Source organism: Schistocerca cancellata, chromosome 5, assembly GCF_023864275.1.
Source record: "Schistocerca cancellata isolate TAMUIC-IGC-003103 chromosome 5, iqSchCanc2.1, whole genome shotgun sequence".
In the NCBI taxonomy this organism is placed as follows: domain Eukaryota; kingdom Metazoa; phylum Arthropoda; class Insecta; order Orthoptera; family Acrididae; genus Schistocerca; species Schistocerca cancellata.
The window spans coordinates 562264785-562283409 of record NC_064630.1 but is presented as its reverse complement, the minus strand read 5'-3'; the positions used below and the strand labels follow the sequence as shown (position 1 = coordinate 562283409).

At 40.7% G+C, this 18625-nt stretch overlaps 1 protein-coding gene across 2 annotated transcripts in view; it reads right to left on the bottom strand.

The window, feature by feature from the left end:
- LOC126187453 (uro-adherence factor A) overlaps positions 1-18625 on the bottom strand; it is a 126724-nt gene that overhangs the window by 96365 nt on the left and 11734 nt on the right. For both annotated transcript variants that reach the window (XM_049928543.1, XM_049928544.1), the window contains exon 2: positions 6460-7614. In XM_049928543.1, the coding sequence (XP_049784500.1) occupies positions 6460-7539 (1080 nt within the window). In that variant the 5' untranslated portion in view covers positions 7540-7614. The remainder of the gene's footprint in view (positions 1-6459; positions 7615-18625) is intronic.

Here is an 18625-nt window from a genome sequence, read left to right as displayed (position 1 = left end):
ATTGGAAAGAACATGTAGAAAATGTTGTGGGAAAGGCTAACCAAAAACTGCATTTTATTGACAGAACACTTAGAAAATGTAACAGATCTACTAAAGAGACCGGTTACACTATGTTTGTCTGTCCTCTTTCGGAGTACTGCTGCACAACCTGGGATCCTTACCAGACAGGATTAATGGAGTACATCGAGAAAGTTCAATGAAGAGTATCAAATTTTGTATTATCATGAAATAGGGGAAAGAGTGTCACAGACATGATACAGGATTTGGGAATGACACCATTAAAACGAAGGCATTTTTCGTTGCGGTGGAATCTTCTCACGGAATTTAAGTCACCAACTTCCCCCTCAAAATGCAAAAATATTTCGTTGACACCAACCTACATAGGGAGAAACTATCATCATAATAAAATAAGGGCAATCAGAGCTCACAAGGAAAGATATAAGTGTTCATTTTTTCTACACACTGTTTGAGAGTGGAATAACAGAGAATTACTGTGAAGGTGGTTCAATGAACCCTCTGCCAGGCACTTAAGTGTGATTTGCAGAGTATTCATGTAGATGTATATGTGTATCCATTCATACCCTTGTCATATGTTAACAGTATTAATAAAACAGTGAATGGCATCCAGATGGCTGACTGACTGTGAAACTAATACAGTGAGCCAGCCACCCTAAAAAACTTGAAAAGCTTTGTAGAGTTAAATTGGGCAGGAGTCCTGATGCCACAAATAACATCAACAATTTTCCTAATAGTGTTTCATGACCACCCAAAACTGAGGGGAAGTTCCTAAGTAGACCACGCTGCATTCCTGTGGATCCTCATGTTGCAAGAAATAAGTACCCAACATTGGGCAGCGTCTGATATGAAGGTGAGCCAGGACCATTTCCGCTCTTCTCAGAGATCAAAAGGAAGTGCACAATGGTTAAATAGATGGTTTGACCAATCGCAGCATGTTATTGGCATCTTCTGGTCACTATCTTTCTTAATTAGCCAACACTTTCTTTGTCACCTGTGACATCACAGCCTTAGGGGGATAACATTACAACCAGTAGGTGGACAGTAAGGTGAACAGTGGTATTTTCCTGGCAGATAGCTTTCACTGCTCTGCCAGTTTCCCTATTCCCCTCAATTTTCATGTGTCCAGGAATCCAGAAGAAGACCAGCTCTTTCTTCTGCCTGTGCAGGAGATGGATAGTGTCCTGGGCCATCTGAACTATCCTATCTGCTAGGAAAATTTTCCAAATAGCCTGCAGAGCACTCAGAGAGTCCGTGCAAGCAAAAAACTTCCCTCTGCAAAGAAGTCTCATTGGTCTCCGGTGCCTTCTTGAATGTCCACAGCTCTATATAGTACACTGGGAAGTGACTTGGTTGGCTGATTTTAATGATAAAATCTGAGAAGATAACAGAACACCCAAATTGTCCCCTTGCTTGGAACCATTGATAAAAACCAACATGTGCTTGTGACACTCCAAAAAAATCAGTTAAAAATACTTTTTATAACTGTAGCTGGAGTGGTGATTTGTTGTAATCCATCATATCCAAATTAAGAATGGGCCTATCAATCACTCACAAAGCTATTTGTTCCATCCCTATTTAAGAACTGATGCATCTGCTACACCAAGTTGTTCAAGATAGTCCTCACTTTGTATACTTGTTGCACCATGAGTAGTTCTCACCAGACGGTAAGAGACAACTCACCAGCTTCTGCACAGAGCCTAGGTATGAGACTTGTTTGGTAGGCTCCTGTAGCCAGTCTAATGCCTGCATGGTATACGTCATCCAATATCTTTAAATAGGAAAATCTAACTGAGCCATAGATTATGCTGCCATAGTCAAGCCATGAGCGGATGAAGGTTCTATAAAATGCCAACAAAGTGAACCGATCTGCTCCATAATTATTACTGCCAAGATATTCTAAGATGTTTAGTGCCTTCAGACACCTACATGTCATATCATGGAGGTGTGGCAGCCATGTTAATCTCTGATCAAAGATGAGGCCCAAGAACCGCAACAAGGTCTTAAAATCAAAGACAGTCACCCACAGCCAGCGTTCTGGGCAAGTAAAGGACTGGCATCAACAATTAAAATAAACACTAACAGTTTTTTTCTGTAAGAATTTAAAGCCAGTTATATCAACCTAATTCTCCAGCCTCTTAAGGGTCAGCTTTAACTGATGAGCAGTATTTGTGAAACTGGAGGAAGAACAGAATACTGCAAGGTCGTCCACAAATAAGGAATATTTGACTTGGCTCCTTATTGTGGACGAGATACTACTGATTGCAACAATGAAAAGGGTGGCATTCAGAATGCAAGCCTCAGGAACACCGTTCTGTTGAGGGAATTGGTTGGAGTATGTAACACCAGCTCAGTACTGGAAAAATCACTGAGTGAGGAAGGACTGCAACAAGATGATGAGTCACCCACGAAATACCCAGTTATGCAGCTGGCCATCGATACTGTATTTACAGCTGGTATCATATGCTTTCTCCAGATTGAAGAAGATACCAATAAACTGCTCTTTGGACAGGAATGACTCCTGTATTACACACTCTAATTGGAGGAGATTGTCAAGTGTGAAACGATATTTCCAAACTACAGACTGGAAAAAACTGAGAAAATCCTTGATTTTGAGAGTGCACAATAGGTGTTAGTTTATCATCTGCTCATGGATCTATCCTGTACAGCTAGTGTGCACCACAACATTCCTGTAGTTATCTAGAGACAACCTGCCCTTCCCTGGTTTGAGAAGTGGTATCAGAATTGCCCACCACAATGGATCCAGATAGTAGCCTTCAACCCATATTTTGTTGAATAGGCATAGGACAACCACTTTTGCCTCCATGGCTGAGTGCCTTTGGATCCCACATTGAATCCTTTTGGGTCCTGGAGCAGTGTCAAGCACAGCAATCAGCACACACCCATAGTTCCCGCAAGAAGAAAAGGCAGTTATATGACTCAGAGTTGTTAGACAAAAAGTCTAGTCTGTGTTTCTCCCTATGTTGGTGGAATAAATAATTGATGTAGTAGATGGAGGACAAATCCCAAAAGTGTTTCACCATTGTCTGCACTATTTTCCTTAGTGCTGCTTGGAAGACATCATTGTTCAATACAGCAGATACTCAGCCTGGACTTCTAGTCCCTGATGTCTTCCAAACTGACTCCGTTCTTGCTAATGTGGAATGTTGAGGGATGTTCAAAAATCTCTCCATACATTTCGTTTCCAGTCTGTGATGACACAATGAGCTTACCAAAATGCTGTGAGATTGTCTCCACTTGGTCTGCTTCTGAACCGATGTAAAGCAGCACATCTGTCTCAAATTGCCATCTGACATTCCTTCTAGGCTGGGTAGAAGATAAAGGAATGGGGAAATCAGCAGCATGGTGCATCACATTCATGATGTGGTCCACCAACTCCTGGGTGCTGTCACAGAGTTGGAATACTCAGCAGTACAGTGGCCAGTTTGCTCTGATGAACATCCTTTTAGGTGTCCACTGTTCAGGCATTTTAGATGCAGCTAGGTGAAGCCAATGAGAAATTGGTCACTTGAGCATCAGTCATTAGCCATTTCCCACATAATGGTATCTGCGTGGGCAGGAGAGCATTGGGTAAGCTCTTTAGCATAGAGTAAGCAAGCAGTCACGCAGAAGTATGTCATTTCACCAATATTACATATGCAGATAACCTCTGACACCAATAGCCTCTCAGCTGTGCAACCTCTGGAGTAAACCGTAGAAGAGCCCAAGAGCACATGGTGTGCACTCATGACACCAATTAACAAGGATGGGCAGGGGAGTTATCACATGAGATCAGTAAGTGTCACACCATCAAAGGGTTCCTGCAGTGAAATTTACACATAGCATTCTATTAGCTGAGATGTTGCATAAACTGCTACTGCAACACCTTATAACTCTGTGGCGAGGGTGATGGGCAAGTAGTTGTGAGCTTTGTCAATGAACACAGCTACATCACCCTTTCCTTACTCACAATTTAGGTCATCTTTCCCATGAAGGTTAAATACTACCAACAATGGAATATATGTGGCCTTGAAGTATGTCTCCTGGAGGCATATGCACATAGACTTCTCTTCTACCAGGAGTCTTACACTGAGATGAGAAAAGTCATTGGATACCTACTAATATTGTGTCGGACCACCTTTTGCCTGGCGTAGTGTAGTAACTCAACATCATATGGACTGAACAAGTCGTTGGAAGTCTCCTGCATAAATATTCAGACATGCTGCTCTATAGTTGAGCACAATTACGAGTGTTGCTGGTGCAGGGTTTTGTGCACGAACTACCTGTTCAATTTTGTGTCATAAATGTTCAGTGGGATTCATGTCTGACAATCTGGATACCCAAATCATTCACTTGAATCGTCCAGAATGTTCTTCAACCAATCGCGAGCAACTGTGGCCCAGTGACATAGCACATTGTCATCCATAAAAATTCCATCATTGTTTGGAAATATGACATCCATGAATGGTTGCAAATGGTCTCCAAGTAGCTGAACATAACCATTTCCAGTCAATGGTCAGTTCAGCTGGAGCACAGAACCCAGTCCATTACATGTAAACACAGCCCACACCATTATGGAGCTACCACCAGCTTGTACAGTGTCTTGTTGACAACTTGGGTCCATGGCTTTGTGGGGTCTGTGTCACAATCAAACCAAGCCAAGCCAAATGAAATTGACACTCATCTGACTAGGCCATGATTTCCCACTCACATGGGGTCCAACCAATATGGTCACAAGCCCAGGAGAGGCACTACAGGTGATGATGTGCTGTCAGCAAAGGCACTCGCATCGGTAGTCTGCTGCCATAGCCTTCTGGTGCCACATTTTGCCACACTGTCCTAGTGAATAAGTTTGTCATACATCACACATCAATTTCTGCAGTTATTTCATGCAGTGCTGCTTGCCTGTTAACACTGACACATCTATGCAAAGGCCGCTGCTCTCAGCCATTAACTGAAGACCATCAGCCACTGCATTGTCTGTGGTGAGAGGTAATGCCTGCAGTATTCTCGGCACACTCTTGACATTGTGGATTGTGGAGTCCTGAATTCCCTAATGATTTCCAAAATGAAATGTCCCTTGCATCTAACTCCAACTATCATTCCATGTTCAAAGTCTGTTAATTCCTACTGTGAGGCCATAATCATGTCAGAAACCTTTTCACATGAATCACCTGAGTATAAATGACAGCTTCACCAACCCACTGCCCTTTTATAGCATGTGCACACGATACTACCATCATCTGTGTATGTGCATATTGCTATTCCATGACTTCCGTCACCTCAGTATAATTTCTCTGAATGTGACCTACAACTGTCAACATTCCATTGAAGGATGGGAGCCATTTTAACCACTGGATTTATGTACTGTTAAATCCTGCAGCCTAGGAGGGGAGTTCAAAATGCTAGAGGAGAAATAGTTAGGCTTGGCAGGTCATCCAAATACATCTAGGTACATTGAACAGCCTTCCCCATCAGATGTTACTGAAGCACTACAGTTAAAGGGTTTGACATTGTGCTTTTTAGATCAGCTGTTACTGGACATTGGTTTCCCTTTGTGCGGGCAGTGTGGTAAAGCAGATGTAGATATCTTGCAACAAGACATTAGTTTTTGGAGCAAAGCTAATAATTGCAGCAGTGCCCTGACAAGTGCAGCTACGAGCACAGGTGGATGTGGTGGCATCTACTCTGGCAGTTAGTGTCGAGCAATCAGACCTGGCTGCTGGTTGCTGCACGACGGCAGATTTTCCAACTGGTTGCTTATGAGGGTAAAGAATGAGACTGCAAACATTGAAGGTTGCATAGTCTTGTAAATCTTTTTAGTCTCCATGTATGGTAACTGGCTTCTGATCTAAAATTCCTGAATTTTCTGTTCCTGTACATAGACAGTAAATTCCTTTGACCAGACTGGCTATGTGCCTAAGCAATTAATACCTAGTGAGCATGGATCATGAGTATCTAAACCATTTCTTCCACCACAGGTTGGCTTCCCTTTGCGTGCTGGGACAGTGTGCCCAAATCTCTGGCATTGAAAGCAGTACACTGAACTGGGGACATACAAGCAGACTCTATGGTGTAACAAACCAGCCTCGGTGAATTCAGATAATGTGGGTGAATCAAAGGTGACAACAAAACATAATTTATTTTAACTGTTAAAAGTACACAAAATGCCAAATACTGTAATGTAGTCATGCTGCAGTCTGATCTACACCTGTTTATAAAACAAACAAACATCAATCCCGAAGATATGGTACAAGCTATAATAGGATAAGTGTTGTATTCTTGTATATCTTTTTAAAAAATTATTTTCTATGTGAGAGAATAAAATGAATGTAATATTCTCAACTAAACACTTTGGTGAAGTATACCTGAATAATATGTTCTGAATTCATACACTGAAAATTAACTGATAATAAAATCAAATGCTTAAATTCTAGAACTCACCTTTATACACTGTAGAATGTCAATTTGTATGGGATCACGTTTCTTTGGTAACTTTCCTATTTTCTTCAGGGAACCTTTAGGATTTAGTTTACTTGGAACACAAAATTTCTTTCCCACCTTGTTTATCATTTCTTCATTAACAACAGGGTGAGTCTCTGACATTTTCGTACACTTTCCCATGTTGTTAGTAGCCTTATCTTGCACCCTTGATTTTTCACTTTCAGACTGCATTGAAGAATTTTGGCAAGTCATTACAGGAAATCTGTCATTACGTTTCAATACATTTAATGCTGGAAATTCTTCAGAATTGAGTAATGATCTCTTATTTTCACTTTGCAAAGATCCAGAATCTTTCAAAATTTTGTGGAATGTGTTGTGATCAATAACCTGAATCCTTTGTCCCTTTGGGTATTGAAGATTCTTTTTGTATTCAAGCTCACGTTGCTTTCTTTTTTCATCTTTGGCAAGTTTCTTCACTATCTTCCTTCTCTCCTTCTTCTTGTCTACAGAACTACCAGTGAAGGAATCAGCAGTGGTGTTTAATGGCAATGACTCAGATGTTTCATACATTTCTGTTGTCGTTTGAACTTTGCAGTTATTCTCTTCAGCATTTTTGGTTTCATAAGGTAAGTGACTGTTCAACTGGCCAGTATTTTCCTCTTTTCCTTTTGAAAGATTTTTGGTAGTATGTTCTTTGAGGGATTCTTGGCTATATTGGTTTTTTTGTCGTATTGTTTTCTTTGTATAGCTTATGCCTGAGAGCTCAGACTGAGTACTTTCCACATGTCCACAAGATGAAATAGGTGAATCAGGTTCTTTCTGGTGTGATGCTTCCTTGGAAACAATGCAGGAAGATGTCTGAAGACATGATTTTTCTGTTTTAATGGCCAATTTGTGGTTATGCTCTACATCAGAAATATTGTCTGGTGACTTCAATGGATTTTTGATCTGTGTGTGCATACTGTCCTTCTCTTTCTTTGGGCTGTCAGGGTTTTCAATCTGAGTGCTGTTCTGTGCAGGACCAGAAAGTTCAGTTGTTTTGGATAAATGTCTTGCATTTCCTTTTTTTGGAGAACTCATGTTGCATTCACATTACCCTCAGTCACAAAACAGAACCAAAGTAAAACTGATGCATATCTGGATGTGATGATAAATCTGTGAAAAAAATTGAAAAATTCCATATTAAACATTATTTAATAAGTACTGTGCAACAATAAAAGGTTGTTTGATATGTAAAACAATAACTTCTGTCTCTAAATGTGATGAACTACAATGAAACAAATAGAATTATTCTTAAAATAAACAAATTTAAGTTATTGCTAGCAATACACTGCAGTATTTCCTGTGGGACTATCAACAATATCTGTTTATTATATGTACAACTACATCTAAATTTAAGACATTTATTTGTATATATAAGAAAATTTTACATTAATATTGTGCTACATTGCTCTGTGTCCACTAGTTCATCAAATTAATGTCAAATTAATATTAGAAAGTGGCCAGTACAAAATGGAAGGAACTGAAAGTATGAATATCTACTAGCAACAAACATAAACATTTACAAAATTTGGAAGCTAATGATGAATGAAGACTAACAGCCTTACTTGTTTCTAAGACTTTCATACTGGGAATCACAATGTATAAAATCGTAATGTTTCGCACATAATGAGATGTAAAATACAATTTTAACTGTCTTATAGAATAGATATGAGGAAATTTTGGGCACTAACAAACTATGGGAACTGCTTCAATGACCACCGATAAAAATGCAGTAGATGTAAGGCCTCACGCCAATGTTCTTCAATTGTATTTTGGAAAAGACGATAAGGGAAGGAATTTTAGACTTCAAGAAATCAGAATGGGATATAAGAACTTGAATGTCAAACTCAATTGTCTAGATTCTGCAGATGAGTTAGTAATATCTTCAAAATTATCAATACAGCACCTGAGTAAATGACTGTTGAAATAGATGGTAGGAAAGGCTCGATAATAAATTTCATTTTAGAAGACGATTAGGTAACACACATTAAAAATACTCCAAAATTCCTCAGCACAAGACACGGTAGAGTCAAAAAATGAATAAATACACTCCTGGAAATTGAAATAAGAACACCGTGAATTCATTGTCCCAGGAAGGGGAAACTTTATTGACACATTCCTGGGGTCAGATACATCACATGATCACACTGACAGAACCACAGGCACATAGACACAGGCAACAGAGCATGCACAATGTCGGCACTAGTACAGTGTATATCCACCTTTCGCAGCAATGCAGGCTGCTATGCTCCCATGGAGACGATCGTAGAGATGCTGGATGTAGTCCTGTGGAACGGCTTGCCATGCCATTTCCACCTGGCGCCTCAGTTGGACCAGCATTCGTGCTGGACGTGCAGACCGCGTGAGACGACGCTTCATCCAGTCCCAAACATGCGCAATGGGGGACAGATCCGGAGATCTTGCTGGCCAGGGTAGTTGACTTACACCTTCTAGAGCACGTTGGGTGGCACGGGATACATGCGGACGTGCATTGTCCTGTTGGAACAGCAAGTTCCCTTGCCGGTCTAGGAATGGTAGAACGATGGGTTCGATGACGGTTTGGATGTACCGTGCACTATTCAGTGTCCCCTCGACGATCACCAGTGGTGTACGGCCAGTGTAGGAGATCGCTCCCCACACCATGATGCCGGGTGTTGGCCCTGTGTGCCTCGGTCGTATGCAGTCCTGATTGTGGCGCTCACCTGCACGGCGCCAAACACGCATACGACCATCATTGGCACCAAGGCAGAAGCGACTCTCATCGCTGAAGACGACACGTCTCCATTCGTCCCTCCATTCACGCCTGTCGCGGCACCACTGGAGGCGGGCTGCACGATGTTGGGGTGTGAGCGGAAGACGGCCTAACGGTGTGCGGGACCGTAGCCCAGCTTCATGGAGACGGTTGCGAATGGTCCTCGCCGATACCCCAGGAGCAACAGTGTCCCTAATTTGCAGGGAAGTGGCGGTGCGGTCCCCTACGGCACTGCGTAGGATCCTACGGTCTTGGCGTGCATCCGTGCGTCGCTGCGGTCTGGTCCCAGTTCGACAAGCTCGTGCACCTTCCGCCGACCACTGGCGACAACATCGATGTACTGTGGAGACCTCACGCCCCACGTGTTGAGCAATTCGGCGGTACGTCCACCCGGCCTCCCGCATGCCCACTATACGCCCTCGCTCAAAGTCTGTCAACTGCACATACGGTTCACGTCCACGCTGTCGCGGCATGCTACCAGTGTTAAAGACTGCGATGGAGCTCCGTATGCCACGGCAAACTGGCTGACACTGACGGCGGCGGTGCACAAATGCTGCACAGCTAGCGCCATTCGACGGCCAACACCGCGGTTCCTGGTGTGTCCGCTGTGCCGTGCGTGTGATCATTGCTTGTACAGCCCTCTCGCAGTGTCCGGAGCAAGTATGGTGGGTCTGACACACCGGTGTCAATGTGTTCTTTTTTTCCATTTCCAGGAGTGTATATGTAATTAGGAGAATTAATATAGCCAAATAACCTACACAAAGGAGGGGAAAAAAACCAGAGCCCAGAAAGTGGAAGTGGCTTATCAATTCATGAAGGACATTTACAGTAATAAAATTACTTTAAGTAAAAACAAAAATCCAATACTACAGCACTGTCATGAAGCCAGAGTCCCTTTATGCACTGGAATGTAAGACTTTAGCAACAGTGTAAAATCTGAGTTGGAGAAAAGAGAAAGGAAGGTATTACAGTAAATACTCAGTCCAAAAAAAGTTGGGAGTATGTGGCCACGAAAAGGTAATGAAGAAATCTACACCCAAATGGTAAAAGTATCAGATGCTTTCAGAAAAAGTAGAATTTCATTTTATGGTCACCTGGCTCGAATAAATCTGGAAAGACTGACTAAAATAATATCTGAACATTTTGACAAAAATCCCAAAACACAAATCAGTAATTTTGGGGAAGTAAAAAAGGACTTAGCAGAAATTAATGTTATGAAAGCAGAAAATCTATACAGGCCCACTTTTTGAAACAAGATTAGGAAGTTCAGGGGTTTTCAGGAAAAGGTCAGAAAGCACATCACTATATGGACAGATGAAAGAATATGGTCAACATCAAGGAAAGAAAAATTAGTTTCATAATTGTTGGTGCACCAGATAAAATATATGGTGTTTAAGTCACTGTGGTACTCATTTAAACTAGAAAGGGTTGATATTGTTTGTTGAACACAGTCACATTCACTTATGAACTAATTCTAAGTTGGAATTTTGAGAGACATTACATGAATGTTGAAACAAAAGAAATAAGGATAACAATCTGAGCAACTTTAGTACAGTATTTGGAAATCACTACAGCTTCAGATTGTCAATGATACAATTTGCAGGACATAAACTACATTGGCATAAATGCTGCTCTTTTGTTGACTTCTACAGTCACAAAAGGTTAATGTCATGGAATAACCTAATTTCTGCAAACTATCCTTTGAACTTGCAATCCCTGTTCTGAGCCTGTTCAGAGTTTTCCACAGGGGCATTCTTCAGTGAAACCAGCAACTAGATTTTCCAATGAACTGCCTGAAAGTCAAGGTGTGGTTAAGAACGACACCAAGGTACTTGAGCTGGAAACTTTGCCCCAGCTGCACTCTTCTCCATGTCACTAGAAGTTTCCTGTGGTTCTATCTGTTCCTCAGATGGAATGTGCACACTTGTGCTTTTCTGGGATTTGGTTTTAACTGGTTCTTACAGTGGTATTTATCTTACTCCTTCAAAACAACATCAAGATTTTGTTCCTCTTGTTCAAAGGTCTCACATTGGGAAGAAAGTGTAAGGTCATCAGCACAGGTGAAATTGTGTGTGCTATAATCTCACCAAAGTAGTAATTTTTGTCCTAACAAGATGTGGCCCTTCCACAAACTTGGGCCACGTAACAGTTCATTGTGATATCGACTGGAATGATACTGGATTTAATAAACATTATGTCCAAACATTATTTTCAGTCACAACTAATGCAAGACAGCTAAACCTCAATTTTGACCCAGGCGTTTGGCAAACTTTCAATATTCCATACAATACGAAAGATTTTCAATGAGGTTTAAATCCATGGATTGTTTGTGTTGGAACAGGAGAGTGGATTGGAATGGAGTGGGCAGCATCTGGTACTGTTTCGTTGCTCATTAAAATAGAGAGCAAATTGCATAACTTGGTTGTCCAGCAGCTCATTGTAGCTGTTCTATCTGAAAACACTAATCAACTCAAATGATGGTCCCTCTTCTCTTTAATTAAAAGACCCTAAAGGACATCACAGACCCATCACTAGTTACCACCACCATTTGTATGCAGTCCTTGCAAAAAATTTTACATAGTTAGTCCGCAGCAAATATGACGCCATATATCACTCACATATAGGCATAACATGAGATGCCTTATCAAATAACATACACAGACCTCCACAATTCACTGTTGGCGCCTCTGAACACTGGAACTGAGGTACTGTGCTGAATGAATCAGTAAGTTTATGGTATGCAAACCTGCTCCAAGTATACACTTGATGATACTGCTTCCAGAGAATTTGTTACTAAATGGGTTGAAAATGACTATCTGATGTTCTGTAGCAATTGTCAATTCAGAGAGAAACATGTTTTAACCACATGCTGGGAGACAAAGTAGCGATCCCAGTCCATTATATTTATCTTTCAGCTGCAATTCCGACACACATATCTTGTAGACTGGGATGTTTGTCCCCGAATGCAAATCCCTAAAACAGTAAGTCTTGATACACTACTTCCTTTGCAGTATTATTTTTGTTATGCCCATAGCCAGTAGCTCATTCTGTCTATATTGCCCTAATATCACATCCTGGTTAATTATCTACATGTTCCACAGATCATCTGAATCATTCTTTTATGAAAATGATGTGGAATGAGTCAGTTTACAAGATAAAACAATGGAAACAACAAGTTGGAATATCAACAATATAAGAAAAGATAGATTGCTACTTGCCATAAAGATGACAAGTTAAGTTGAAGACAAGCACAATTAAATGACACTGACACATAAGCTTTCGATCATAACCTTCATCAGAAAAAAAAGAGAAACATGCACCATTCATTCACATAAGCAAGCACATCTCGTGCACACATGACCGCCAACCCTGGCAATTCGGACCAGAATGCAACTATCATGTGGAACGGAAGCAGCAAGCTAGAGAGGGTGGGGAAGGGGAAGGGATAGCAGTGTGTGGGAGGGGGGAAATAGGAGTGCTGTCTGGTGGAGTGTGTAGGAACTAGAATGCCAACATGTACTACTCTGCAATTCACACTTCAGTGCCTGACAGAGGGTTCATACTTTTCTCTACTGCTCCACTCTTTTCAGTGCTTAGTAAATATGAACACTTAAATCTTTCTGTAGGAGCTCGGATACTTCTTATTTTATTAAGATGATCATTTCTCCCTATGTAGGTTGGCAACAATAAAATATTTTTGCATTCAGAGGAAAAAGCTGGTGAACAAAATTTTGTGAAAAGAACTCACATCAACAAAAGATGCCTTTGTTTTAATGATTGTCACTACAACTACATACCTGCGACACTCTCTCCCCTATTTTGCAATAATACAAAATTAGCCATCATTCTTTGGACTTTTTTGATGTCCTCCTTCAGTGCTATCTGGTAAGGATCCCATAGAGCATAGCAATACTTTAGCACAGGACAGACAAGCACAGTATAGGCAGTTTCTTTAGTACACCTGTTGCATCTTCTAAGTGTTCAGCCAAAACAATGCAGACTTTGATTTGCCTTCCCCACAACATTATATATGTGATTGTTTCAGTTTAAGTTGTTCATAATTTTCACTCCTCGATATTTAGTTGAATTAACAGCCTTTAGATTTGTATGATCTATTATGTAAAAAACATTTAACATATTTCTTTTAGTACTCATGTGGATGACCTCACACTACCTTTAAGAGTCAATTGCCACTTATTGCACCAACAGATGTAGTGTCTCAGTGATTTTGCAATTGGAGGAAGTTGCTATCAAGCTGTCAATAGGACCTGGCCTGACTGAGGAACAGCACCAGCGAGTGATACGTGTTCTGCACCAATTTTCGAATTCTTTCAAATCAGGTGTGGAGAAAAGTCAAACCAAATGCTAAAACACCATATCAACAGTGGAAATTGTCCACCAATTAGCCAGCACTTGTGCAGGGTGTTGCAGGCTGACATCAGACAATAATGGAAGAAGTGTAGAAGGTGCTACAAGATGATGTCACTGAACATTCAATGTGTCCTTGGTCCTCTCCCATGGTCTTTGTGAAGAAGGATGAGACCTGACATATCTGCATCGACCACCAATGACACAAAATCATGAAAGAAGATTTCTACTCACTTCCACACATTGATGACACCCAAGACTGCTTGGAAGGAGTATTGTACAAGAAGCATACCATAAATAATGCAGAAGCTTTTTTTTCTGAAAGCAGGTTGGTTTTATTCAGGATTCCAAGACACCATATTATTCCCCACTCTTTTGGCTACCAAACTCTATTTCTTAACTTAATCTCCATTCAATGTGACAGCCTAGTGCTGCCTTAATGGGAGGGCCTGTATGCCCACAAGGTACCCCTCTACTGGTTGATGACAGCCAATGTCTTGCTGCTTCAATAACCTCCCAATCATCCATGTACTGCTTCTCATGGAGTGTGTCCTTCACCGGACCAAACAAATGGAAGTTGGATGGTGTGAGATCTGGGCTGTAGAGTGGATGAGGAAGAACAGCCCAATGAAGTTTTGTGAGCTGCTCTCAGGTGCACAGACTTGAGTGAGGTCTTGCACTGTCATGGACAAGGAGAAGTTTGTTTGCATTTTTGTGGCAACAAACGTGCTGAAATAATTTCTTAAATTTCCTGAGGTTAGCACAATATACTTCAGAGTTGATATTGCACCATTAGGGAGAACATCAAACAGAATAATTCCTTCACAGTCTCAGAAGACAGTTGCCATGATTTTAACATCTGAGGGAGTGTCTTTGAACTCTTTCTTTGGAGGAGAGGTGTTAGAATACCACTACATGGATTGCAATTTTGTTTCTGCTTCGAAGTGATGAACCGATACTTCATCACATGTGACAGTGTTCGACAAAAAAACTTCATGATCACCCTCGGAAAGCACAAGAAGTCCTTTGCAGATGGTCCTTTGTAGTTCTTTATGATCTTCTGTTATGCAGCGAGGAAGCCAGTGGTCACACACCTTTAAGTACTCCAACTGGTGGACAGATCTGTCGGCACTACCAACAGAGACATCCAGTTGACCAGTGAGGTGTTTGACTGTGACCTGCAGTCACCTCAAATGGGAGTTTCTGCACATTCCAAAATTGCAGGAGTCATAGCTGTGTGCGGCCGGCTGACACATGGGAGATCGGACAGGTTTGCATAACCTTGTTGGCCAACAACTCACCACACTTTTGTTCACTGGCAGGTCTCTACAGACTTCTGCAAGCACCTCCTAATATCTGCAATGCTCTGGTTTCTGCCAAAAGAAACTCAATGACAGCTTTCTGCTTTGAACCCATCTCCATTACAGGCACCATTTTGAAGGTTACATATAGTGCTGCCACCTATCAGAACTTGATGAAACTGTAGGGGCTCAAATGAGAACTTTAATAAGATGTTGGCAATAAGCTCTCATTGTATGTTGATGATGAACAGTGGGACTGGCATACAATACTGTTTGTTACAACTTCACATACTACACAGTGAAGCAAGACACTACAGGCTTCATACCATTCTTTCTGCTCCATGGTCATGAGGCTGAAACAACAATGGATACCACATTCCCGTTTCAACCGAATGACACTCAGAATGATTAGGTGAAACTCATCATCACCAGGACCAAAGATGCAAGGCAGCGGGTGCTTATACACATTTTGGGCACCCAGGAGAAAGACCGAGGGCACTACAACACCAAGCACCAAGCAGTGGCATATAGTCCTGGAGACTTGCAATTGGTTTTACACATATGCACAAAGTGGGACAATTGGAAAAGTTGCTCCTTTGTCACTAGTCGGAAATCACTTATAAAGTTGAGTATTATGGCCCTTCGTCAAGAAGATAAAAGTGCAGAGACATCATCATACGTGTTCCTCATATGAAGCCTTACTACAGTCCAGAGATGCAAATCAATGACAGCAGTTTCTCATTCATGAAAACTAAAGATCTCCTCAGTGATCAAGAAGCTTCAACAGGAGTGGCTATTTCTAATGCTCATCATAGTGAAAAATGATGTGACGACATGACTAAAATTTAAACTCCGCCAGTGCTGCCACACAGACGACCGTTGGTAACACCTACATCCAAGGTGCTGTAGTTGGCTCCAATAAAAACTTCTGAAACAGTGGGTCACTGTTCTCCAGGAGAAGGAGCAAAGCTAACTGGCAGGCTGCAGGTCACCAGTTCAAACCTGATTATCAGCGGTTGTTTGTTATTTGGTATTAATCACTTCTGGAAGGTTCTCAAAATTTCTAGTGTTTGTAATATTTGTATATTCTGAAATATTTGATGTCTGTATAAGCAGCAATGTTCTTCACGAATTCAGCTCTGTTCTGGCTGTACAGTGGTGTTCACAATAAACATGCTTTCAGTGTACTTCATTGATAACCCTGCTTTCATATTTGAACTTGTGAGTCTGTTTACAATGTGACAGTATTTATAACAGTATCAATGTGCAAATATGTGTATACATTCTGGAACTTGCATTTCCAACAAACTAGAGCCTGGATATATAGGAAAACAAGAGCCCCTCAGAAGCATAATGCAGGACCCACCTAGCTACCAATTTTGATTTCATTCCCAGCCAGTATTATCCAGCTGCAGCACCACCAATGACCCAGAGTACATGTGGTAGGCCGTGAACACACTACCATCATCCATCTGGAAGCTGCCCAACTGCCTGTGCTTGACTTCCAGGAAGAGCTGGCATAGAAGACCACCTCACAATAGTTGTTCGCATGTGCTACTTTCCAATAGTAACCACCTGATGATGTCGAACAGTTACCTCAAAGACATATTGTGGGATCTGATCTATGTGATTGAGCAGCAGATGTACGAGCCCTATATTAAACATTAAGTCAATTTTATACCATGTTGCAGAAGTCTCTTTGCGGACCTTAGTTTTGATACACTTATATGCCAACATACAGACTACCTAATAGTACTTGCGGTTAGTAACAAGAGAAAATTCAGGACGAACTGTGCAATTCAAGACCATAATACTAGAAATGAAACTAATTTCTGTATAGGTTATGGAAGCTGGCTAAAGATTCAGAGTGGAGTTTTATATTTAGGTGCAAAAGCCATTAATCCCAAAATAATTTTTTCTCCTTCTGCAAGGAATTTGGGGATAATTCTGGAGCATCATTTACACTGGACTGAACATCCAACTGCAATCTACAACAAGGAGTCAGTGTTGCTTTCCTTGCTACAGAAATATAAAAAATTATTTCCTTTCAAGCTTAAAAAGAAGCTCATAGAGACACTAATACTTCCCATACTTGACTATGGTGATGTCATTCTCCAAGTACTTTTATATGAAAGCTCATGCAAGCCATAACTGTTGACGATGCCTGTGTATGATATATATGTGGCATATATTTCTCTGACCATATCACACCAGTCTACGAGCCGTTATCACAGCTACATGCCAATAAGTGGTAGAATTATTATATTCTATGTTTGGTCTATTGTCTTCTCAACCACTGTGCTCCCTCTTATTTGTCTTCAACCCTTAATTCCACTATCTGGACACACAACAGAAATACTCATTCTCAAAAAAGTAAAATTGTTTCTGTACCATCACATAGCACTGCCATGTTTTCTAAATCATTCCCTGTATTAGAAATCTGACTTTGGAACAATCTTCCTCAGAACATTAGAGAAATTAAATTCCTTCCAAACTTCAAAAGACTATGTTAATGGACCATCTTCTATCACAATAGCCTTCTCCCCTACATTCTTTGCAGCTCATTCTTTTCAGTGCCCCTCCCCCAGAACTTTTCCTTACCCCTTTTTTGCAGAGTTATCTGTTTATATTCTGTTCTTTCCTAACAACCATGGTCACTGTCATTTCAATCTTCTCCTGTTCCTTTACCCACTCCACTTCTGATAATACTTAACATGGCTTCAAATGTGCTAAGCTAGTTTATATCACTTTAAATGTCCTTTACTACTACACTACCACTATCACCACCACCACCACCACCACCACCACCACCTCCTCCTATTATCTATTATTATTGCCAAGGTTTTGTAAAATTTTTGGTATGTTTTGCTCCTGGTCAGATGCAAAAGAGGGCCTTAAGGCACTAATCTAGTCAGACTAAGTAAGCAGTAAATACACAAATAGATGAATAAATGAATAAAAGCCTATACAGGTTACCCTCCGACATTAAGCAAGAAATTGTAAACCTAAAAATATTCCAAAACACAGTAAAAGAGAACATTATCAGCAAGAATATTATTTTCAGGATATTTCAGCAGGGGCATATAAATTCAATTTCACATCAAATTTTTAATTTTTGCAGTAGATCTATAGGCGGTTGGTATGTGCTCTGTGAAATCAGTTACATAAATGCTTCATGTGGAGTAGTACATGAAAACAGTGGCTCTTAGTAACAGAAGAGGAGCAGTGGCTTTATATATTAGTACAAGCAGATTAGCACTGATCATAACTTGTTGACTGTATAGACCTACATTACACATGTAACCTACATGGCTGCTTCCACCTGTAATTGTACAACTTGACTCATTCCATATCCTTCATGATGGAATTCAAGGAACTCATTTGTGAATGAATTAATCTTATTATGTTTCTTTTTTTACGCTGAAGCTGATAGAAAAAAAACAATGATTTCAGAATGTGATATCAACCCTCCCTTCAGAAATTTTGGCTATGGTGACAGATTGATCAGTAGTGTAGTCCGAGGTCTAGGTTAGGTTCAAAGACAATAATTTGATTGCAAAATCAACAAATGTGAATGCCAAATAAAAATTGTGGTAGCAACTGACCTTGAGTGTAGCATAATTTTCACATTTGTGCCATATTTAATGCACTTTTCATCATAATAACTGAAGCTGCACGATAAATTTTCAAATAACATAGGAGG